The 25686-nt window shown below is 39.4% G+C and overlaps 1 protein-coding gene and 1 long non-coding RNA gene across 4 annotated transcripts in view; both read left to right on the top strand.

The window, feature by feature from the left end:
* Window positions 1-7491, top strand: part of LOC145215544 (neurofibromin-like) — a 36765-nt gene extending 29274 nt beyond the window's left edge. For both annotated transcript variants that reach the window (XM_080084247.1, XM_080084248.1), the window contains exons 47-62: window positions 169-347; window positions 519-647; window positions 982-1112; window positions 1396-1572; window positions 1964-2044; window positions 2110-2250; window positions 2367-2493; window positions 2566-2697; window positions 2855-3133; window positions 3592-3671; window positions 3944-4093; window positions 4683-4804; window positions 4960-5105; window positions 5585-5631; window positions 5706-5865; window positions 6072-7491. In XM_080084247.1, coding sequence (XP_079940373.1) covers window positions 169-347; window positions 519-647; window positions 982-1112; window positions 1396-1572; window positions 1964-2044; window positions 2110-2250; window positions 2367-2493; window positions 2566-2697; window positions 2855-3133; window positions 3592-3671; window positions 3944-4093; window positions 4683-4804; window positions 4960-5105; window positions 5585-5631; window positions 5706-5865; window positions 6072-6208 — 2218 coding nt within the window. In that variant the 3' untranslated portion in view covers window positions 6209-7491. The remainder of the gene's footprint in view (window positions 1-168; window positions 348-518; window positions 648-981; window positions 1113-1395; window positions 1573-1963; window positions 2045-2109; window positions 2251-2366; window positions 2494-2565; window positions 2698-2854; window positions 3134-3591; window positions 3672-3943; window positions 4094-4682; window positions 4805-4959; window positions 5106-5584; window positions 5632-5705; window positions 5866-6071) is intronic.
* Window positions 7492-12352: 4861 nt separating this feature from the next.
* On the top strand, window positions 12353-17659 carry LOC145215002 (uncharacterized). 2 transcript variants are annotated; one of them, XR_013857174.1, is made up of 4 exons: window positions 12353-12451; window positions 12950-15320; window positions 15393-15492; window positions 15640-17659. It is a non-coding gene; the product is annotated as an uncharacterized LOC145215002 (long non-coding RNA). The 2 variants fall into 2 exon arrangements; XR_013857175.1 differs by having other exon boundaries at window positions 12950-15316.
* Window positions 17660-25686: the final 8027 nt, after the last annotated feature.

Consider the following 25686-nt stretch of genomic DNA (forward strand, 5'->3'; position numbering starts at 1 on the left):
AACTAAGGTGGTGCCGACTCAGTGTTGCTATGTCAATACTAAAGCCAGGAGCATTTACTAAAAACATAGTTTATACCCTTTTTCAGATGTTCAGCACTGTCAAACATAAATGGATTTTATGTTTTTTACCTTTTATGCCATTTTTTTGCTCATATTGCCCCACTTCAGATTTTTACTGATGTTGTCGTTCAACAACAACTTGGATGTCGCCACGCATCTCCCAAATCTATTCCACCTGGTGTCGCTGTTGCTCTCCACCGGACCTCTGTCGTTGCGCGCATCCATCCACGGGCTCGTCATAAACATCATACACTCTCTGCTGACCTGCAATCAACCAGAGTTCAAAGGTCAGAACCCGCAAACTAACTTTATGGCAATATTTTATGAAAACTGGGGCACAAAGGCATTCTAAAAATAATTCTAAAAAAGAAATCACACTTCTTGCTTGTTTGACAATCCCTTTGTGTGACAATATAACGATTGCCTCGCTTTCATATCCATATATGTTGTGTGTTCAGAAGAGACACGTCAGATCCTGCGTTTAAGTCTCACCGAATTCTGCTTGCCAAAGTTCTACCAGTTCTTCGGTATTTCCAATGTAAAGTCGGCGGCTGACACAGCTTTCCAATCAGAACCCGTGAAGAAAGGTTTGTTACAACACGTTTTGGTTCATTCTTGTTTTATGTGTTCACATGAGGTGGCCATCCCGTGATCACAGTTCGTTATCATGTGATCAGTGCGTGATCACTTCGCGATCATGCATGTTGTTCCACGTGATCAGAGCGCGGTTATCACGTGACCAGACCAAGTTCTTTACGTGATTAATGCGCCATGACGTGCTTTAACATGATCTTTTTGTGATTAAAGCACGGTTATTGATCGATTCGTGATCAGAGCGTGGTCATTATGTGATCAACACGAGTTTGTTTCTGGGTTTAATCACATTGGTCTCACATATTATTGTATTTTCGTGTCTTGTAGGAGAAACGTCATTATCACTTGTACCGAAACGCGGATCGGCCACCAGCGTCAACGGTTGTCGTGGAAACGATGACGTCATCAACCTGAGTTTCTTGGATGTTGTATCGGATGCTCTGCTTGAAGTGATGGAGGTACCCAGTTAATCGCATATTCCGTTTTAATGAATACCAAATTCCATCGTTAGTGAAGTACGATTTGAGTTTTTCACGTTAAAAAGCCTGACAAATAAATGAACGATTAATCGAAATTTTTAGTGACTAAAAATGTTTAAATCGTGCCTTTTTGACAAGAAAAATTGTTGTAATTGATTAGCATGTTCGGTTACAATACCTCTGACTCTTTGACTATTTTGGAATGAAAAAAGCTTTCTCCTAATATTAAAACAAATATTACGCTGTTTTTTGTTTTTCTCAGGCGTGCATGAAGGACGTGGCCGACTGTGATTGGCTGAGCGAGTGGCGTGACCTGAGTCAGAAGTTTGCGTTTCAATACAATCCTTCTCTCCAACCAAGGGCTCTGGTTGTTTTCGGGTGCATCAACAAACAACCATCGCTACGCCACATTAAGAAGATTCTGACTATCATGGGAAAGGTGGGCCACCCCTTTTTGTCATACCTCGAAACAATCATAATTTATTGCTCCTTTAAATTGTCCTTTTGTTCTGCCAAGTTAGGAATGGGTAACAACCGTATATGTCCTGACAATGTCTACATATCACCTATTTTTTAGGAAGCACGTTGTAACTCACCACTGTCGGTTGATACCAGGCGATTCCACTTTATCGCAAATTCCGGATAGTTGCATCCCTAATTTAAAACTGTACCTTTCAGGTTGAACGCTTTTTGTATGATATATTTGATTGTGGTCGAGCACCAAGCTTAAAAAAAAGCTTTGTTACACCCATTCATACAAGGTTTTCCAAAACAAGTTTGAGGAAAAATTAAGTGTAGAATATTTTTATATCCTACTTTTGCTTTGATAGTCATTGGAGTCCCAGGCCGATCCAATACTGCTTGAAGCAAGTCTACTTGCCCTCACAAGACTGCAGCTTCTCAGCGGGGCGGTAAGTTGGTTGTCTTACTCAATTTACCCGCTGGGAAACTATTTCTCTAATGAAATGTGTTTTAGAGCCCCGAACTGAAAAGCACATTCTTCTGGGTCGCTCTGGGTGCCATGCAAATGAACGAAGAACGATTATACGCAGCTGGACTATCGTTACTCGAACAGAACATGCATCACATCGACGAACTCGGATTGCTTACGTCACAGGTGAGCCTTGGTGACGTCACTTTAGGCTTTTTTATTTGTGCAAAGTTAAATAAACTGTTGCAAATGCAGTATACATTAACTTGTCACATCTTAACCTTGGCATCAAATGCACGCAGCCGCTCTCGAAGGTTTTCATGAAATCTCGATCATCGTTTGAGCAATATTTCCAACCGCTTGATGTCGCTGTGGGGCTAAGTTTCGCATCAAATTTCCACTTTGCCTTTGCCACCCACCTTTTAAAAGGTATGCTCGGCAAAATCCAGTAAGCTTGATCAAGTTTTTAACAGTTTTGTATGCTTATGTGCCGACTTGCAGGTTTCCGGCATTCCGATTCTATTGTGATCGCTCGTCTCATTCGAATTCTCGATTTTACGCTTGAGTTGATTTCACGTCACAGGTCAAGTCATAAATACGAGGTTAATCCAGAAAGCGCGCCATATATAACAGGTGGGTCATTTTTGAATATTTGTTTGTTAGTTTCAAAAAAGTCCTTGGGCTTTTATCATAATTTAAAATAGTATTTACTTGGGACAGCTGTTTCATATACATTAAATCGTTACGGAAAAAAAGAACGCTCATGACTTTTATCAATCACTCTCATTAGCATTACTTCCCGTCTGTGACGAAGCACGACGTCACTGTGTGCCCCGCAAAAAAGCTGAGTCATCGACAGTCAATTCTACGACGTCATCGAAGCTAAGCAACGGTCATCGGGGCGCTGTGGCGACACCCAACGGCCAAGAAGAAGGCGAGAACTGCTCCGACTCGCCATCTAGCGGCAGTCACTCATCTAGGAGTCGCCATAATTCGATACCTGAAGGGAGCGTGGCGACATCCAGTGGTCAAAGGGTTTATGTAACAGCTGATGTCAGACCACAAAAAAGTAAGTTAAAATAAATTTTGAAACAAATTTTTCTGTATTACAAAGCTGTTGCTAGGATGCTTGTTGTAGGTACGATGATTAAATGTATTACTTTTAATCATTCATTTTTCATACTGTAACTTTCGTGTGAAAATATAACAAGTAAAAAGCTTACAATACAGCAAACCTCGGGTAAACCGGACTCAGTTAACTTGGATTTCCCCTAAATTCTGACAAAACTTAAGGTGCAAATGATTTGTAATGTGGTACGGCTTGAACTATTCGACATCGGTTAATCCGGATCTTCGGCTAATTCAGACATTTTTTGGCCCAAGCGGATCCGGATTGACTGAGGTTTACTGTGTGTTTGGGTGGTTAACAAAGATTCGTAAAACCACATATAAAAACTGCAATCTCGATGTAGCATGTAGATTTTTTTTCTTACAAAGCACATATCCCAAAAATTTTAATCACTTAAGGTCGGAAATCATCGACGACAAAGATGAACAAACGTCCGGACAGTCGCGAGTGCGGGACAACCCCTCCCAAAGTGAGAAAGGTCGGTTTCTGGTTTAGCCTTTCCCTTTTTTAACATTTTTGGGGGTAAAAAAATCGAAGAAAAATCCGGTTTGCGGTGGGTTTTTGCCGGAATATTCCAGTTTCAAACCGGTCCTGGCCGGTTTTAGCCTCCTTCCGAACCTCCAAACCGGTTTAAACCAGGAATCGAAAACCAGAAATTTTGACCCGATTTTCGAAAAAACCCTAAGGTTTTTTCCCCCTTCTAAGCTGTATAGATATCGCTTATGCAAGACGACATTTTGTCCTTTGTAGGTCGGCGAACCCTCTTTGGACTCGGACAGCAGTGCAAGCAGCGCATCCCATGTGACCTCATCATCTATGAGGTCATCGCGACGTAAGCATTCGGCCGAATCGACCACTAATGCATTGTTTGGCGAAGACTTGTTGGACCAAAAAGCACAGGTGTGACGGCAAAATACTACAACAACAGAAAATAGTTTGTTATCAATTTTTGACCTTTGGTGAAATATATGTTCTGCGCAAATAGTGTGTGTACCCGTTGATTCTGTTTGGCATAGGGTCTTATGTACTGGGTTTTAGATTATGTTGAACAGTAGGGAACAGGAATCATCGGAAAACTGCGTCTGTAGTGGTTGATTTCTCTTCAAAGTGTTCTTTACTGGTGATAGTGAATGCCTCCTTACCACACTGTAAAAAATTTGCGAGAAAAGCGAATACGTCTTGTTAAACTATTACTTAGTTGAACTTGTAAAAATTATTTATGTTGTGAAGTGGCTGGAGTTTGAAACCAAAAGTAAAACCCTAAACCTACAAGCCTCGAATCTTTTTTTTACGATTTAGGCCCGAAAGTTGGCGAAATTACCATCCAAATGAGTCTGAGTGTGAAGTCAGGCCCAAATCAATGCAGTTTAACTTAGCCCCGAACCCAACCCGAAAAGCTTTGCCTTAATTACAATTATGCGTAAAATGTTAAAGAACGCTGAATAGCTGGGTAATTCAGAATATTTTAAACTTGCTTTATGTTTCACAGGCTCTGCTTATAACTATGCTCGCCACCCAAGTAAAACACTCAGCAAAAAATTCGGATGTCCATGTTTTGTTCGAATATTTGGCTGAAGCGAGCATTATCTTTCCCACTGTTTTTCCTATCGTGTAAGTAGAAATATTTCGTATATTATTTTTAAGCCTTTTCGAGTCGACAATAATTGTTTCGTGCACCTAAATAGTGAAGCAGTTTTTTCGTTTAGTTGGTATAAATAAAGTCACCAACAAAAAACAGACAAACAAGAGTATTCTTTCTCGTGCAGACACAGTTTGTTGGATCACAAAATCAACAATATTTTGAACCAGTGTGAAGACACGGTTATTCTCACACATGTTCAGACAATCGTACATAACGCTGCTTCAGTCAGAGGCGACGATGTCCTTCACAAACAAATCACTTTACTGCAAGGTAACAGGCATTGTCCACTACGCAAAATTTTGACTAAATTTCGATAGGTGGCGCAAAGAGCATAATTACCTATTCAAAACGGTATTTCTCCTAAAATGCCACTAGTTAAGGTTTAGTTGCTTCCCAACTCTACCTCATTTTAGCTTATGCTAAACTAACAATACAGCTTTTTGCGCCACCTATCGAAATTTAACTAAATGCAAGTCTGCTGTGAAATATTGTTTCAGTAGCTTTACCATCCAACATTGATGACGTCAATCCGATATGACGTATCTGATTAAAATCGTTTGGTTCTTGCCATTTAATAAAATTTTTTGGAATTTAGGTTCTTTGTTTTCTACGTTTGAACTTTTGCTTTTGTTTGTAGAAGTGTGTTTTAAGCTTGTAGCTTGTTTATGTGATGAGACGTTTGCTTTGGTTTATTTTCTCGCATTATTTTAACTTTACGGTAAATTATTTTCAATGTCCCCTTTTTACAGACATTGGCTTCGGAGGAATTTGGAGATTTGCAGGTCCGTTTGCACAGGTAAAAACATTTCATGGTTCAGTTTTACTTTTTTTTGCGGTCCTATTTTGACAACTATCGCACTCCACGCGCAGGTTGCCTGTCTCGAAAACGCATCAGTAGTTGTGAATTTATTCGACAACCTCGTCAACCTACATTTGAGTGATGTCCCGGACCTGACACCGGTTGCAAGTCGTCAGTCTCTCAATAGTGCCCTCTCTGCTGCCTCCATGGACGACATACGAGAGTCTGATGGTTGGTAACACTAAAAATATCAGTGACGTCATCAATAACATATGACGTCATCTGTATGTGTGTTTTTTGCACAATACTTGTAAAGTTTATTTGCAATGTACTTTTAAAATGTTAATGACGTCACAAATAATATTATGACGTCATTTTTATCAGGTTTGTTTGCAGTATTCTTCTAAGCTATACAGGAACTGACTTTGTTTGCGTAGAATCATTTGAGAATGAGGATGGTGACGTCATTATGTCGGAATCGGGGCCCGACGGAGAACGGTCGCTAGGTGTCACGCCGAAGCCGGGAAGTTTTCGTAACAAGGGGCCAAAGTTGACCATTAAACTGCCAAGCTAAGGGATTACGATACCACGTGGTCGACTTCATACGTGCCCATTCTTGCTGCCAGTATGTGTTACATTGTGTAAAAATGCCTGTTAGTGTACTCCAGGGGCGTCCGAACTTTTATTGGAAATTGTGGGATTTTGTTGCGTCAGCATCATGTGTACTTCTTTTTACCAGTAAATAAAGTTCCATGGAAAGCTTTGGCGTTAATGCGCAAGTCGCCACAGCCTAAATACTTAATCCAAACTATGGTGGACCATACGCAACATAATTTGAAACAACAAATCGCACTGGGGACACCCCTGGTGTATCCCTATATTGCCAGGCCCTGCCTCTTCATTTTAAAGACACCATTGACGTTCTGCACATTAAAATGTGTGACATACCTTTTCAATTTATGAACAATACATAAATTTGTTTTTATTGTATGTCTATTATCTTGCCTATCTCTTTACAATCAGCACTCCTATTCTATACGGAGAAAAAAAACTGCATTACTTGATTGTATTTTATCTCTGCTGCTGCATACGTTGCGTTTTGGTGGTTTTTGTTTCCTAAGTGGTACAAGTTCCGTTTTTGGCAAATTCTGTTTCAAACTGCCGTTGGTCACATTTTAGGGGAACTTCTTATTTTATCGTTTGCAGTACGTACCATCGAGCTACTCTTTCGTTTCTTAAAAAATTCGTTTCAGCCAAATCTCTTCCTAAAAATGTTTTTACCTCTCATTTTTACCACTTGAAAAATATGTTTTCTTACTTTTGCTCGGCAAACCGCTTTTCTGGATAATCGTGTCTTTTAGTAAAATTACACCCGCTTAAAAGATAAAGTTGATAGTGCAGGGCTGTGCAACAGGCGGCACGCGGGTCACAATCCTGTTTCGTTTCATGATACACAAATCGTTTTATTATGGTACATCACTTTATCCTGTTTTAGTGCTTGACCCGATCATGTTTCACAATCATTCCAGTTCGCTGAGCAAAAAACTTACTAGTTTATTGTAGGGATCATTCTGAACTTAATTTAAGGTAAGCATATAATTTGAACGTTTGCACTATACTGCATAAAGTATAGGTGCCCGACTGTGCAATACGTTTCAGTACATTTCGGGTCGCAATATACTTGCCTTCTTGATCCAAATTTAGGTAGCAACTTGAAAGGTTGCGAAATCCAGCATGTTATTGTTTTCATCTACATCCTTTTGGCGTTTTGTTTCTTTGTTTATGTTTTGTCGTGACAACACCTCATTTTCATGGTGTTTTACACTTGCCGAAACATGATTTAGAATGCGACACGAATTCACGCTCTTGCCAATTTATAAGCTTTCAGATACAATGGTCCCAAATTTCAAACAAACACACAACAAATCATTTTACCTTATTTAACGAATCATCCTTAGTTCTGGTCAAATGCATATTAAATTGTATTTCTTTCCTTTTTAGAACACATTTTGGTCAAACGCACATAAAATATTTTACCCCAATTTGTGGGTTAACGCTTATCGCATAAGTTTCTCCTGCTCTGAAACCAGTGGTTTCCAACTAGTGGTACGCGATTTTTAAGTGGTACTCTAAGTTGGTAGCTTTTTGCTTTTCCTAATTTGAGTCAGATAAAAAATTACAACATATTATACAGAGTTAGCTCAAATAAACTAACCAATAGGCCTGATTTTCTAAACGTCAAGTTCATGGTATAATTTAATTATAAGACTAACTGTACAATTTAACAGTCGCTTCATCAGGTTTTAACGGGATTGTATAAAGACCAAATCTTAGCGCCCCTCATTGGGTAAGTTTGGAAAAAACGGCGCTAGGTCATGTAAACTACTCCGTTTAATCGAATATTCCGGTTAATCAAATATTTCGGAAATCGAACATTCGAATATTCCGTTTAATCGAGTACTTTGTTTAATCGAACATTCCGTTTATTTGAATATTCCGGACAGTCATATATTCCGTTTAATCGAATATTTCGGAAATCGAACATTCGAATATTCCGGATAATCGAGTGCTCTGTTTAATCGAATATTCCTGATAATCGAGTACTTCGTTTAAACCAGGGGGTCACCAAACTTTTTTCGCTGCGGGCCGGATTAGTTTGAAAATGATTCGCGCGGGCCAAGTAGTTTTCATGTCCCAATAGCGCCGTCTTTCCTTTAACTTAGCTGCAAGCGCAAGGCGATATTTCTAGGTGCGCCAAGATATGGTCTTTTACAATCCCATTTAAAACCTGGTGATGCGACTGTTAAATTGTATAGGTCGCCTCACATCATAAGCAATACTTGCATATTACGTTACAAGTAACAAAAGAAGGCAATTGTTTGCGCACAATTGACGCTTGTATTCTTGTCTGTGACGTAACACACCGGCTTTGGATCAATCCTGGGCGTTGTGTTCCTATAAAACTGTGTAATATTATTCTACATATTCACACAGGAAAACTTTCGTGAGGTGTAGATTAATTTTTGAAAGTTACAAAGTTATCAATACGATTTGACAAACCAAAAAAGCTGGTCGCGGGCCGGATAAATTCTGGCCCCGAACGTTTTTGCAACTATTTTTTGTCAAACACGTGAAGCATCACCTTTCGTCCGATTTGCTATTCCAAACAATAAACGTTTACATGCTTTCTTAATTGAATTCATATTTGTATTTGTTGCTTTCAAGTAAATAACGTAAAAATTTAGCCGAATGTTGAGTTGAGTTTATTTCGCCGTAATACAAATCGTAGCAGCACAATTGCGCAAAAATATTCAGCAAGTCGGAAATAGCTGCGCAACGTTGGGACTTTATATAGCGCGACAAAGGTAAGGGCACAATTGGTGGAAAGATGATAAACGCGCTGCAGCTTCACCGTTACTATTAAGCGTTATGTGGCAGGGACTCACATTAGAGCAGGCATTCTTCACCGGGGGTACACGCACCCCCAAGGGGTGCGAGAACTGTTTCTAGGGGATGCGGGGATGCTAAATCATTAAGGTTGGTTAGGTATATTCTCTTTCTACAAAATACCTAGAGGGTGCGAAAATTGGTTGGTGATTTGAAAGGGGTGCAACAAGGAAAAAAGTTTAAGACCACTGCATTGGAGGGTGAGGTTGGCGCATCGGGACATCAAGACTGGGGAGCAACGTTGGTGGAACCAGTCAATTTGAGACCCAAAAGCTAACCACCCGTGTTAGGGAAAGAGGGTGGAGTTCAACAGGAAAAGAAACCACCAAAAGAAACCCTGTTGGATAGTTTCCGGGACCAATAGAAGGGGTGCAGCACAAACATAGTGACGATTGAACACGGTAGTTGGACTACAGAAAAATGAGGAAAAAACAGCACAGAAAAAGCAATTAAATAAAAAATAAATAAAAGCAGATGAAACGGTCAATAGGTTTGTGGGATATAGGAGTAGGGGGAATACCATCAGCTCAGCTATTTCCATTCATGACACTTTGTATGTTTTACAGCACACAACCAAAATTCACAAAAATACAAAACTAATTCACGTTCTGAAAAGCGCAAAGACACAATCTTGCATACCCTACTCTCTGAATAAATGCAGCGTAAATAATTAGCAATAGTTTTAATCAGTTAAACAGGATTATTTTGACGAATTGCAACAAAGCTATTTTTCTTCGATTATTAGCCTAAAGCCAAAAAAAGGGAAAAATCTACAACTTCTGTTATTTTCGAAATCGAATCCCAATTTGTTTTCTTGGTTTTGGGGTTTCGTTAGAATGTAAAAGTTTCTAGTCTGTGTTTCAAACTAAAATGTTCTGGTAAAATCCTCCCAAAGAGACCTTTTCTGAAACATTCCGATCAATTTTGTTTTTTTGTTATTGCTAAAATGAGCCACAAATTACCATCAAAGTCCACGAAAAAAGGTCGCAGTCTAATTACCTTTCCCTTTTTGTTCAACGCAGCTAGTCATTAGTCTAGCACTTTGTGTTTACGAAGCGGTCTAAACCAGTTAACATTTTCTTTTGTGCCAAGATGGCGTAGACCAGGGGTTCTTAACCTGGGGTGCACGCACCCCCAAGGGGTGCGAGAACTGTTCCTAGGGGGTGCGGGGATGCTGAATCATTAAGGTTGGTTAGGTCTATTCTATTTAGGCAATTACAGAAGGGGGGGCGAAAATTGGTTAGTGATTTGAAAGGGGGTGCGAAAATTAGTTGGTGATTTGAAAGGGGTGCAGCAAGGAAAAAAGGTTAAGAACCACTGGCGTAGACAAAGATAAGCAACAAATTTGCCATTACGCTTTAGTTCAAAAGTACGTGAAGTCCGTTAATGTTCTTTTCTGAAAACAGTTTTTGAATTTGAAACCTATTTTTAATTAATTTGTTCTAATATGAATCCTATTCTGTCATATACTGCCCCGCATGGTAAAAACATTACATAAAGGATAACATGACGGTTTGATTCCTGGGACGACTGGACTTGGACATGGCTCAACAGTGACTTCAATAAACTCGAAAAAAATGCTGTTCAAATTTGTTCCAAATCTTCAAACGCTTAAGGAATACAAGGGAACAATAAGAAATAGGGAATGAATAAAAGAAACAACACAAACACTAAAATCCAACACCGATGCGCTTGACAAAGTCAACTAGGTTTCGTAACACGCCGAAATCCTACCTTACATCGCAAAGCTATCTAGTTTAAGGTGTTGGTGGCGTTGCGGACGTAAATAAAAATCATTCAAGGTGGATCACAGCTGTATTTCTGTTAACCGCTTTTTACAAATTGATCGAAGTGTTTCAGAAAGGGTCTCTTGGGGAGGATTTTACCAGAACATTTTAGTTTGAAACATAGACTAGAAGCTTTTACATTCTAACGAAACCCCAAACCCGAGAAAACAGATTGGGATTCGATTTCGAAAATAACAGCTTTGTTGCAATTCGTCAAAATAATCCTGTTTAACTGATTAAAGTTATTGCTAATTATTTACGGTGCATTTATTGAAAGAGTAGGGTATGCAAGATTGTGTCTTTGCGCTTTTCAGAACGTGAATTAGTTTTGTATTTTTGTGAATTTTGGTTGTGTTATGTAAAACATAAAAGTGTCATGGAATGGAAATAGCTGAGCTGATGGTATTCCCCCTACTCCTACATCCCACAAACCTATTGACCGTTTTATCTGTTTTTTTGTTATTTAATTGCTTTTTCTGTGCTGTTTTTTCCCCTCTTGTTTATGTAGTCCAACTACCGGGTTATAGCGTTACTATGTTTGTGCTGCACCCCTTCTATTGGCGCCGGAAACTATCCAACAGGGTTTCTTTTGGTGGTTTCTTTTCCTGTTGAACCCCACCCTCTTTCCCTAACACGGGTGGTTAGCTTTTACGTCTCAACTTGACTGGTTCCACCAACGTTGCCCCCCAGTCTTGATGTCCCGATGCGCCAACCTCACCCTCCAATGCAGTGGTTCTTAACCTTTTTTCCTTGCTGCACCCCTTTCAAATCTCCAACCAATTTTCGCACCCTCGTTTTTTGTTTAAATAGAATGGACCTAACCAACCCTAATGATTCAGCATCCCCGCACTCCCTAGGAACAGTTCTCGCACCCCTTGAGGGTGCGTGTACCCCTAGTTAAGAACCCCTGCTCTAATGTGAGTCCCTGCCACATAACACTTAATAGTAGCGGTGAAGCTGCAGCGCGTTTATCATCTTTCCACCAATTGTGCCCTTACCTTTGTCGCGCTATATAACGTCCCAACGTTGCGCAGCTATTTCCGACTTGCTGAATATTTTTGCGCAATTGTGCTGCTACGATTTGTATTAGCGGCGAAATAAACTCAACTCAACACGGCTCCATTTTCATGTTATTCACCGGAAAGCAACATACACAAATATGAATTTAGTTGAGAAAGCATTTAAACGTTTATTGTTTGGAATATCAAATCGGACCAAAGGTGATGCTTCACGTGTTTAACATAAATTAGTTGCAAAAACGTTCGGGGTCAGAATTTAAAGTTGTAATAATTTTATTATTGCAGCAAAATTAATTTTTGTTGCCAACTGTGGCTGATATACTTAAACTACCACCAAATAAAAAGCAGCTTTCAATATAACCCAAAACCACTGACATTATTTCAAATTGTCCACAAATTTATGCTTCCTGATGTTGTTGTTTTTTCGCGCCACATCGACAATTCACACGCATGAATAGGCATAAACAATCAGCGATCTTTGCGTTTTCAACGTGCCAAAGTCATTCCCAGCAAAGTCATTCGGTTCGTGGTATCGTGGCGTGCGGAGGTGGAAAAAGCTTCAAGGTAAAAGTTCTATTCTTGTTCTTGATAACTTAAAAATGTCGAAGTAGGAGGATTGTAAAACCGAAGTAGGGGTATTGTAACAATATTGTAAAGCATGCGGATATTTAAATCAACATGTACAGTTACGCATTTTTACTTACGTGTTAATACATTGTAAATACTGGTTGCTTTGCCTAATTAAAAAATATATTTCATATTTACTGTCTATTATTCAGTTAATTAGCAACAAAGTCTTTATTTGTGAAGTACAACTTTTTAAGTTATAAAAGCTAACTCAACTAGTAACTACAAACGCCTGAAAGAACGGTTCACTTTACTGGGCAGTTGCAACGCGCTTTAGGCCTTGTGACGTCACAAACCCGGGTGCACTTTTTTGAAATCGGCGCCGTTTTGTCAAATCTGCACGGTGTGTTTATGCTTATGGGGTTGGGCATCCATTGTTTTCTAGATTTTGGTGTAACATTCTACATTGTACTTGACGTGTTACTTTTATTGCAGAAACGAAAGATCTCTAATTCTATCATCTCGTCAACCTTTCGTTCACCATGAATATTCGTCAACTTCAAATATTAATTAGTATGTAAACATAGGAGTCTGTCGTGGGTCAACCGGGATTGCGGAACTGTTAGGCCTAACTTAGGCTAACTGGCGCTAGGGTTGAGTGTCCTATTCTTTGTCCGAGGAGGACCCGTAAAGGAAGTCTTCTTCGGTCAAAGAAAGGTCCAAGTCGGTAGGAGTGTTACTGTGTCAGCAAGTTGGCGCTAGGGATAGAACTAGAGTAGCACTCTTAACTAGGGTTAGGTTAGATAACATAGGTGGGGTACGTTTGGAATTCCCGCGCCACGTATAGGGTCTTAGTTTAGATCGAATTTTAGCTAGGTGTGGCGCGTTGCTAAATGGCTTTAGCTAAAATAAGGTGCGCATAGAAACACGGCCTGGGTACGGCCTCCACCGCATTGCATTGGCCGCGGTGTAGGCGGGGCCAGAGTAGGGACACCGCTACTCCCAATGACAGCTCAGGCTCGTGAGCTGGAGAGGGCCGGCATAGCATTTTGCCCGAAAAGTCCCGTGAGCCACCCCATAGGGCGCAAACTGTTGTTACATTTCCCAGCCCTGCCGTTGCGTAAAATGTTTAGGTCCTTGTGGGGGGACTCGAAGGGTCAGGGGCAGTGACACGATGTTGTTGAGTTATACGCCTTAAACCGTCACCGTCCCTTTCAAACAAACTTTTGCGCCTATGCTAACTGTAAAATTAGGGACGTTGTGGATTTTTGTATCGGGTTATGACCAGCTTTTATTATCCATGATTGTACATCCCTTTCATAGTCTTTTCAATAAGAGGGAGCCGCGAATTTGGATATCAAGCATGTGATGTAACAATTCCCACTATTCGCGCGACAGTTTTTGCATTAACTTAAAAATTCGCCGATTAAAAGCCCCAAATTTCCCCTTTTGCTGGTCAAACCCATTTTTGAGTGGATTTAGGACTACTTATTACCACTGATTTCAGTTTCGTTTTCCTGCTTGACCCAGCCATCCAGTCATTATGGGGCAATGACCGTTTGGGTGGTTGTAAAACATGACAGACTCACTTTCTATTTTTCTAGGCTAATTTGCGACGGTTGTATGCAGGGCAGTTAGTTAAGGCAAGCTTGCATTGTGTACTTTTTCGTCGCGCGCGCAGGGACGATGGCGGTTCCAACGTTTTTTCAGAAACTTATCAAACGAAGCAGATGAACAACTTGTCTTAGTGTACGATATTTCTACAGTTTCCATTGTAATTCATTTTGAAGTTTAGTATTTTTTGATCACCAATAACTAAAAGTGCAATTGGATTTTTCTGTCGTTTTCCCTCTTTCATCAACAAAACTGTGTGCGGAGTTCACTTTTTCTATCCTTATTTCTTTTTAAGCAGACCAGTTCTTGGGGGGTGTTGTGCCTTTTTACATCAGCCGACAGGTTCTTCATGTTTTTGTTGTGCATTTTTTATCGCCTGTCGCTCGCTTCAACCATGCGAACCGCCATCATCAAGCGTAAGAACGAGAAAAAAGTGTAGTTGTCAGGTTTTGCTGTTGTACCTTTCCCCCGTCGACTTATCTTAAATTGTAAGTACATTGTTGTTTTTCTTGCTATTTCAAAACATCAATTTTATTTTTGTTTTTCAGGGTTGGAATCAAATAAGCTTATTGTTTTTGTTTTGACAAATTATGGAAATAAATATAAAACACAATCCTTTGCAAAACCATGGAATACAATATAGGGTTTATGAGGTATTTTGAAACTTGTGATTCAATTAACTTTCTGTTTTCTTTTACAGGTTCAAACTTGTTCTGTTTTGTTTTTCAGGTTTTCATATTTTTCCACAGGATTAACAAATTGTTTTGTTTTTCAGGATTAACAAATTGTTCTTAACTACTACTGTTTTGTTTTTCAGGATTTAGGATTTTTTAAAACCTTTAACATAAAATGACTTTATGGGAATAGGAACTCATAACTTGTTTTGTTTTTCAGGTTTCAGTAACGGTTTTTTTCTCTTTCAGAGATATTAGGAAACTTTTTATTGTTTTGCTTGTGGTTGTTAAACCAGCACTTTATGTTCAAACACTTCCAGGTTTTTGTTTGCAGATTATTGGATTATTTTTGTCCAATACCTTAGTAAAGTGTATTAACAGTTTTCTGAATTCGTGTAAATATTGTTAATCACTAACGTTTTTTGCAGGGTTTACCAAATTTGTTTTTGTTTTTCAGCTTTCGAGGGCTTTTGTTAGTTTGTAAAAAAATTCTGTTTTTACAGGTTGCACTTAGTCATTTTGACTAATGAAACTAAAGAATAATATGGAGAAATACTGGCACAGAAAATCAAACGTAGGTATGTACCATATTTTTTCACCTAAATGCCCGTTTAAAAGAAGGATAAAAAAAAATTACGTTTTTTTCTCAGGATGACGTTATAATAAAGCAGACGCTACAGTCAAAGATAACGTCATAAGTCGAGCAAGTTGACGACGACAACGACGATCATCTTAGTACGAAGGCAAAAGGTAACCAAAATGTACTAATTTGCATATTTAGCTTATCAATATAGGACCTTTAGTTTGTTTTTTGCAAGATTCTTCAGGTTGTATTTTACTTACGCTAGTTGTTTGGTTTTTGTGTTTATCGTTTAAAACAAATTCTGTTACTTTTAGAAGTCTTTCACGCCGCACTCGTCGTCGACGAACAGCAACCTTCATCACGGGACTTTCCCACCCATGACATGATCACCGTCGTTCATTCCTGCCATCGCAACATCCTACGTCATACTGACGTAAACCATGTGACGTCACCATCATTTCGGTTGAGCATTTCATCTCCACGTTTTCACCATTTACGTCACTGTGACGGCATAAACATGACGTCATGGTACAGTTCCATCTGATCATAGGCCCCAGGAGACGTTACGCGAAGGTCTGTTTCTCCTACATCACGGTGACGTAGATTCCTGACGTCACGTTAACAGTTGCAACCGATAGCAGAACTGTGGTTGCAAAACTGAACATTTTTGGACTGAACAGTAAGAGGCTTTCGCATGTTAACACAAGAACTCAAATATTAACACAGCAGCTTGTTAAATGCGGACATATTTGTTTTAACAACAACTATACCTATGTAACGTGTCGCGGTGTTTTTAAGATGTTTTTTTTATCTGCGCCAGATGCATGTTGAAATGTTGCTTTCAATAATTACTATTTTAAACATGCAAAATACTCAATAACAAACGTTTCATTTTTATGCGATTTTCTTTATGCGAAATTCTATCGTAACATTCTACATTTCAAGTTATGATGGTATTTATTCGTATGTTATGTGTTGAATGTTTTTTTGTCATTATCCAATTTTACTCTTATCTACCCCAATAGTTTGCAACCAGTTCATGTTTGGTTTAAAGGGTTTGTTTTTGTGCGTGGACAATCCTCACCTAAAATGTAAAGCATGTTTTTGTTTGTTTTTCTCTCTGTATATATCAGTTCTGGTTCGCTTGACACCCTGTGCAATCCTTACGGACAGAAAATATCTGGGTTTGCAAACCAACGAATTAATAATTTTATCATTTGGAAATTTCACTCTTAATATCCGCTGTCAATTATCTTGGTAACGTCGTAAATTTACAGATTTGAATAAACCTTTTGTTACCAGACATAATATGCAAATAATGCAACTCTTCTGACAGACGTGTTTGTCTTTCCTGTTTACCCGAATCCACTACACGTCATTTGGCCCACATTCATGCTTTCTTTACGCAAGACCATTGTTTTCGTATTATTAACATGCTTGTGCATCGATGCTCGAGTACTTGCATGTTTTTGATTTGCTTTGACTGCTCATTACTGTTCTAATTTTACCATGTTTTGCTTGATGCTTTTCATTACATAACATGTGGACCAACTAACCAGCTGGTGTGCTTTTTAACACATTCTGGTTTATTGTATAAGAGCTTTTATCAACGATCATTGCAACGTAACAATTTTAAACTGAAATTGATGCAGTCGTTCTCTAAAATATGTTCGCCAGTTTGTTTGTGATGTTTAATTATTTACTATTAGTTTTGTTTCGCTGCTCGAAAGCTTATTGTTTTTACATTTGCATGCAAATAGTATTATACGAAAACACATCTTAATGCAGATATATTTTTCCGTACAATTAGTAATATGCTTTGGCATCCATTCTTTGGTACGTGTACGGTTTTGATTTAACTTGCTATTGCTCGTTACTTTTCGGACTTCACCATGTTTTGCATGATGCCTTGAATTGCAAACCGAGTGACCCATCTATACAAGCTGTTATAACGATTTTGAACCTAAATTTATCCTGCCGATTCTTTTTTATGCGCGCCGGTTTATTTGTGATTGTAATTAAATACTAATTTTGTTTTGCTTGAAAGCTTGTTGTTCCTAAATGCTATTGAAATTTCTATTAAAACAGTATCATGGGAAAAACATATTACTTCAATTTCAAAAAAATATGTTTGTGTATATAGCCAGTGTATGAATTACTAAATTACATGTTTATTCTGATTTAGTTACGATCAATGTCAGAGTGTTGTGGAAAAAAATAATTTGAGATTTTAGTTGCGCCAAATTGCTATTCTAAATACGCATGATAACTTTGTCTAATGTTTGTTGTATGGTTTTTATCGCGAGAACAGGAATACAAAAAAACGACACGGTACATTTCGGTTTAATGAGGCCGCTTACCAAAGTTCAGATGTAGATAAATGTCAATGGACGGAAACATGACTAATTTATAAATCCGACAGATCTTTTTTTTCAGTTCTGGCTGGTCTTCGGGTCAAAAGTTTTGATAAAACTGGCTTGATGGGCAACTTTACACTAGGCAATATGAGGGTTGTAACTTTGCAGTATTAAACTCAAATTTCAGGTCTAATCGAGACTTTATTTTCGGACCAGATTGCAACTCCAAGCTTTGAAATAACTGTTTTTGAGCTACTCGCCTAGTGTGGTGAAAAATAAGCAATAAAATTAACTTTTAAATGAAAGTGACAACTTAGTTTAGGTAATGGTCATTTGTCTTGGCGAGTCATGGTTGGGTGGAAAGAAAACACGGGATCCTGTTAAAAACAATGGAACATTTAGGCAGGCAAAGTAAATAGGTTTAGTTGTTGCATCTGGCAACATATGAAGAAAACATAGGGCACAGAAAGTGCGTTTGCTCCCTTTCACAAAATGTGTATTTGTTTGCATTGGAAAAGTAAGAACATAAAAGTAATCCAGAATCACGTATTGTTATCTCAGGCGCTAAACTTCCATGGTTTTTAATGCATTTCAGTATATGTAGGAAATCTGCCCTTTTCAAATTGATGCTATAATTAACAAATTATTAGAACCTTATTGAAACGAAAAAAATGCTGACGACGCTTCAATGGTTTTGACCGGTTTCTGCGTCCTATCGAACCTCCAAACACGTTTAAACCGGAATCGGAGAGACAATATTTTGACTCGATTTTTGAAAAAAACCTCAAGCGAATTCCGTTTTTTCGATTTTCGGGGGTCAAAAAATTGAAGAAAAATCCGGTTTTGGGTGGGCTTTCACCGGAATATTCCAGTTTCAAACTGGTTTTGACCGGTTTCTGCCTCCTACCGAACCTCCAAACCGGTTTAAACCGGAATCGGAGAGACAAAATTTTGACTCGATTTTGGAAAAAACCCTAAGGCTATAGCCTTTCCGTTTTTTCGAATTTCGGGGTCAAAAAATTGAAGAAAAATCCGGTTTTGGGTGGGCTTTCACCGGAATATTCTAGTTTTAAACTGGTTTTGACCGGTTTCTGCCTCCTACCGAACCTCCAAACCGGTTTAAACCGGAATCGGAGAGACAAAATTTTGACTCGATTTTTGAAAAAACCCTAAAGCTATAGCCTTTCCGTTTTTTCGATTTTCGGGCTCGAAAATTGAAGAAAAATCCGGTTTTGGGTGGGCTTTCACCGGAATATTCCAGTTTTAAATTGGTTTTGACCGGTTTCTGCCTCCTACCGAACCTCCAAACCGGTTTAAACCGGAATCGGAGAGACAAAATTTTGACTCGATTTTTGAAAAAACCCTTAGGATATTTCCTTTCCGTTTTTTCGATTTTCGGGGGTCAAAAAATTGAAGAAAAATCCGGTTTTGGGTGGTATTTCACCGGAATATTCCAGTTTTAAACTGGTTTTGACCGGTTTCTGCCTCCTACCGAACCTCCAAACCGGTTTAAACCGGAATCGGAGAGACAAAATTTTGACTCGATTTTGGAAAAAACCCTAAGGCTATAGCCTTTCCGTTTTTTCGAATTTCGGGGTCAAAAAATTGAAGAAAAATCCGGTTTTGGGTGGGCTTTCACCGGAATATTCTAGTTTTAAACTGGTTTTGACCGGTTTCTGCCTCCTACCGAACCTCCAAACCGGTTTAAACCGGAATCGGAGAGACAAAATTTTGACTCGATTTTTGAAAAAACCCTTAGGATATTTCCTTTCCGTTTTTTCGATTTTCGGGGGTCAAAAAATTGAAGAAAAATCCGGTTTTGGGTGGTATTTCACCGGAATATTCCAGTTTTAAACTGGTTTTGACCGGTTTCTGCCTCCTACCGAACCTCCAAACCGGTTTAAACCGGAATCGGAGAGACAAAATTTTGACTCGATTTTTGAAAAAACCCTTAGGATATTTCCTTTCCGTTTTTTCGATTTTCGGGGGTCAAAAAATTGAAGAAAAATCCGGTTTTGGGTGGTATTTCACCGGAATATTCCAGTTTTAAACTGGTTTTGACCGGTTTCTGCCTCCTACCGAACCTCCAAACCGGTTTAAACCGGAATCGGAGAGACAAAATTTTGACTCGATTTTTGAAAAAAACCTAAGGCTATAGCCTTACCGTTTTTTCGATTTTCGGGGTCAAAAAATTGAAGAAAAATCCGGTTTTGGGTGGTATTTCACCGGAATATTCCAGTTTTAAACTGGTTTTGACCGGTTTCTGCCTCCTACCGAACCTCCAAACCGGTTTAAACCGGAATCGGAGAGACAAAATTTTGACCCGATTTTTGAAAAAACCCTAAGGCTATAGCCTTTCCGTTTTTTCGATTTTCGGGGTCAAAAAATTGAAGAAAAATCCGGTTTTGGGTGGGCTTTCACCGGAATATTCCAGTTTTAAACTGGTTTTGACCGGTTTCTGCCTCCTACCGAACCTCCAAACCGGTTTAAACCGGAATCGGAGAGACAAAATTTTGACTCGATTTTTGAAAAAACCCTAAGGTTATAGCCTTTCCGTTTTTTCGATTTTCGGGGTCAAAAAATTGAAGAAAAATCCGGTTTTGGATGGTATTTCACCAGAATATTCCAGTTTTAAACTGGTTTTGACCGGTTTCTGCCTCCTACCGAACCTCCAAACCGGTTTAAACCGGAATCGGAGAGACAACATTTTGACCCGAGTTTTGAAAAAACCCTAAGGCTATAGCCTTTCCGTTTTTTCGATTTTCGGGGGTCAAAAAATTGAAGAAAAATCCGGTTTTGGGTGGTATTTCACCGGAATATTCCAGTTTTAAACTGGTTTTGACCGGTTTCTGCCTCCTACCGAACCTCCAAACCGGTTTAAACCGGAATCGGAGAGACAAAATTTTGACTCGATTTTTGAAAAAAACCCTAAGGCTATAGCCTTTCCGTTTTTTCGATTTTCGGGGTCAAAAAATTGAAGAAAAATCCGGTTTTGGGTGGGTTTTCACCGGAATATTCCAGTTTCAAATTGGTTTTGACCGGTTTCTGCCTCCTACCGAACCTCCAAACCGGTTTAAACCGGAATCGGAGAGACAAAATTTTGACTCGATTTTTGAAAAAACCCTAAGGCTATAGCCTTACCGTTTTTTCGATTTTCGGGGTCAAAAATTTGAAGAAAAATCCGGTTTTGGGTGGGTTTTCACCGGAATATTCCAGTTTGAAACTGGTTTTGACCGGTTTCTGCCTCCTACCGAACCTCCAAACCGGTTTAAACCGGAATCGGAGAGACAAAATTTTGACTCGATTTTAGGAAAAACCCTAAGGTTATAGCCTTTCCGTTTTTTCGATTTTCGGGGTCAAAAAATTGAAGAAAAATCCGGTTTTGGATGGTATTTCACCAGAATATTCCAGTTTTAAACTGGTTTTGACCGGTTTCTGCCTCCTACCGAACCTCCAAACCGGTTTAAACCGGAATCGGAGAGACAACATTTTGACCCGAGTTTTGAAAAAACCCTAAGGCTATAGCCTTTCCGTTTTTTCGATTTTCGGGGGTCAAAAAATTGAAGAAAAATCCGGTTTTGGGTGGTATTTCACCGGAATATTCCAGTTTTAAACTGGTTTTGACCGGTTTCTGCCTCCTACCGAACCTCCAAACCGGTTTAAACCGGAATCGGAGAGACAAAATTTTGACTCGATTTTTGAAAAAAACCCTAAGGCTTATAGCCTTTCCGTTTTTTCGATTTTCGGGGTCAAAAAATTGAAGAAAAATCCGGTTTTGGGTGGGTTTTCACCGGAATATTCCAGTTTCAAATTGGTTTTGACCGGTTTCTGCCTCCTACCGAACCTCCAAACCGGTTTAAACCGGAATCGGAGAGACAAAATTTTGACTCGATTTTTGAAAAAACCCTAAGGCTATAGCCTTACCGTTTTTTCGATTTTCGGGGTCAAAAATTTGAAGAAAAATCCGGTTTTGGGTGGGTTTTCACCGGAATATTCCAGTTTGAAACTGGTTTTGACCGGTTTCTGCCTCCTACCGAACCTCCAAACCGGTTTAAACCGGAATCGGAGAGACAAAATTTTGACTCGATTTTAGGAAAAACCCTAAGGCTATAGCCTTTCCGATTTTTCGATTTTCGGGGGTCAAAATATTGAAGAAAAATCCGGTTTTGGGTGGGTTTTCACCGGAATATTCAAGTTTCAAACAGGTTTTGACCGGTTTCTGCCTCCTACCGAACCTCCAAACCGGTTTAAACCGGAATCGGAGAGACAAAATTTTGACTCGATTTTTGAAAAAACCCTAAGGCATATAGCCTTTCCGATTTTTCGATTTTCGGGGTCAAAATATTGAAGAAAAATCCGGTTTTGGGTGGTATTTCACCGGAATATTCCAGTTTTAAACTGGTTTTGACCGGTTTCTGCCTCCTACCGAACCTCCAAACCGGTTTAAACCGGAATCGGAGAGACAAAATTTTGACTCGATTTTTGAAAAAACCCTAAGGTTATAGCCTTTCCGTTTTTTCGATTTTCGGGGGTCAAAAAATTGAAGAAAAATCCGGTTTTGGGTGGTATTTCACCGGAATATTCCAGTTTTAAACTGGTTTTGACCGGTTTCTGCCTCCTACCGAACCTCCAAACCGGTTTAAACCGGAATCGGAGAGACAAAATTTTGACCCGATTTTTGAAAAAACCCTAAGGCTTTAGCCTTTCCGTTTTTTCGATTTTCGGGGTCAAAAAATTGAAGAAAAATCCGGTTTTGGGTGGGCTTTCACCGGAATATTCCAGTTTTAAATTGGTTTTGACCGGTTTCTGCCTCCTACCGAACCTCCAAACCGGTTTAAACCGGAATCGGAGAGACAACATTTTGACCCGATTTTTGAAAAAACCCTAAGGCTATAGCCTTTCCGTTTTTTCGATTTTCGGGTGGCAAAAATTTGAAGAAAAATCCGGTTTTGGGTGGGTTTTTACCGGAATATTCCTGTTTCAAACTGGTTTTGACCGGTTTCTGCCTCCTACCGAACCTCCAAACCGGTTTAAACCGGAATCGGAGAGACAAAATTTTGACTCGATTTTTGAAAAAACCCTAAGGCTATAGCCTTTCCGTTTTTTCGATTTTCGGGGTCAAAAAATTGAAGAAAAATCCGGTTTTGGGTGGTATTTCACCGGAATATTCCAGTTTCAAACTGGTTTTGACCGGTTTCTGCCTCCTACCGAACCTCCAAACCGGTTTAAACCGGAATCGGAGAGACAAAATTTTGACTCGATTTTAGAAAAAAACCCAAGGCTATAGCCTTTCCGTTTTTTCGATTTTCGGGGGTCAAAAATTTGAAGAAAAATCCGGTTTTGGGTGGGTTTTCACCGGAATATTCCAGTTTGAAACTGGTTTTGACCGGTTTCTGCCTCCTACCGAACCTCCAAACCGGTTTAAACCGGAATCGGAGAGACAACATTTTGACCCGATTTTTGAAAAAACCCTAAGGCTATAGCCTTTCCGTTTTTTCGATTTTCGGGGTCAAAAAATTGAAGAAAAATCCGGTTTTGGGTGGGCTTTCACCGGAATATTCCAGTTTTAAATTGGTTTTGACCGGTTTCTGCCTCCTACCGAACCTCCAAACCGGTTTAAACCGGAATCGGAGAGACAAAATTTTGACTCGATTTTGGAAAAAACCCTAAGGCTATAGCCTTTCCGTTTTTTCGATTTTCGGGGTCAAAAAATTGAAGAAAAATCCGGTTTTGGATGGTATTTCACCAGAATATTCCAGTTTTAAACTGGTTTTGACCGGTTTCTGCCTCCTACCGAACCTCCAAACCGGTTTAAACAGGAATCGGAGAGACAAAATTTTGACTCGATTTTTGAAAAAACCCTAAGGCTATAGCCTTTCCGATTTTTCGATTTTCGGGGGTCAAAAAATTGAAGAAAAATCCGGTTTTGGGTGGGTTTTCAACAGAATATTCCAGTTTGAAACTGGTTTTGACCGGTTTCTGCCTCCTACCGAACCTCCAAACCGGTTTAAACCGGAATCGGAGAGACAAAATTTTGACTCGATTTTTGAAAAAACCCTAAGGCTATAGCCTTTCCGATTTTTCGATTTTCGGGGGTCAAAAAATTGAAGAAAAATCCGGTTTTGGGTGGGTTTTCAACAGAATATTCCAGTTTGAAACTGGTTTTGACCGGTTTCTGCCTCCTACCGAACCTCCAAACCGGTTTAAACCGGAATCGGAGAGACAAAATTTTGACCCGATTTTTGAAAAAACCCTAAGGCTATAGCCTTTCCGTTTTTTCGATTTTCGGGGTCAAAAAATTGAAGAAAAATCCGGTTTTGGGTGGTATTTCACCGGAATATTCCAGTTTTAAACTGGTTTTGACCGGTTTCTGCCTCCTACCGAACCTCCAAACCGGTTTAAACCGGAATCGGAGAGACAAAATTTTGACTCGATTTTAGGAAAAACCCTAAGGCTATAGCCTTTCCGTTTTTTCGATTTTCGGGGTCAAAAAATTGAAGAAAAATCCGGTTTTGGGTGGTATTTCACCGGAATATTCCAGTTTTAAACTGGTTTTGACCGGTTTCTGCCTCCTACCGAACCTCCAAACCGGTTTAAACCGGAATCGGAGAGACAAAATTTTGACTCGATTTTAGGAAAAACCCTAAGGCTATAGCCTTTCCGTTTTTTCGATTTTCGGGGTCAAAAAATTGAAGAAAAATCCGGTTTTGGGTGGTATTTCACCGGAATATTCCAGTTTTAAACTGGTTTTGACCGGTTTCTGCCTCCTACCGAACCTCCAAACCGGTTTAAACCGGAATCGGAGAGACAAAATTTTGACCCGATTTTTGAAAAAACCCTAAGGCTATAGCCTTTCCGTTTTTTCGATTTTCGGGGTCAAAAAATTGAAGAAAAATCCGGTTTTGGGTGGTATTTCACCGGAATATTCCAGTTTTAAACTGGTTTTGACCGGTTTCTGCCTCCTACCGAACCTCCAAACCGGTTTAAACCGGAATCGGAGAGACAAAATTTTGACCCGATTTTTGAAAAAACCCTAAGGCTATAGCCTTTCCGTTTTTTCGATTTTCGGGGTCAAAAAATTGAAGAAAAATCCGGTTTTGGGTGGGCTTTCACCGGAATATTCCAGTTTTAAACTGGTTTTGACCGGTTTCTGCCTCCTACCGAACCTCCAAACCGGTTTAAACCGGAATCGGAGAGACAAAATTTTGACTCGATTTTGGAAAAAACCCTAAGGCTATAGCCTTTCCGTTTTTTCGAATTTCGGGGTCAAAAAATTGAAGAAAAATCCGGTTTTGGGTGGGCTTTCACCGGAATATTCTAGTTTTAAACTGGTTTTGACCGGTTTCTGCCTCCTACCGAACCTCCAAACCGGTTTAAACCGGAATCGGAGAGACAAAATTTTGACTCGATTTTTGAAAAAACCCTAAAGCTATAGCCTTTCCGTTTTTTCGATTTTCGGGCTCGAAAATTGAAGAAAAATCCGGTTTTGGGTGGGCTTTCACCGGAATATTCCAGTTTTAAATTGGTTTTGACCGGTTTCTGCCTCCTACCGAACCTCCAAACCGGTTTAAACCGGAATCGGAGAGACAAAATTTTGACTCGATTTTTGAAAAAACCCTTAGGATATTTCCTTTCCGTTTTTTCGATTTTCGGGGGTCAAAAAATTGAAGAAAAATCCGGTTTTGGGTGGTATTTCACCGGAATATTCCAGTTTTAAACTGGTTTTGACCGGTTTCTGCCTCCTACCGAACCTCCAAACCGGTTTAAACCGGAATCGGAGAGACAAAATTTTGACTCGATTTTGGAAAAAACCCTAAGGCTATAGCCTTTCCGTTTTTTCGAATTTCGGGGTCAAAAAATTGAAGAAAAATCCGGTTTTGGGTGGGCTTTCACCGGAATATTCTAGTTTTAAACTGGTTTTGACCGGTTTCTGCCTCCTACCGAACCTCCAAACCGGTTTAAACCGGAATCGGAGAGACAAAATTTTGACTCGATTTTGGAAAA

Source organism: Phallusia mammillata, chromosome 2 (genome assembly GCF_965637545.1).
Source record: "Phallusia mammillata chromosome 2, kaPhaMamm4.hap1.1, whole genome shotgun sequence".
NCBI lineage: Eukaryota > Metazoa > Chordata > Ascidiacea > Phlebobranchia > Ascidiidae > Phallusia > Phallusia mammillata.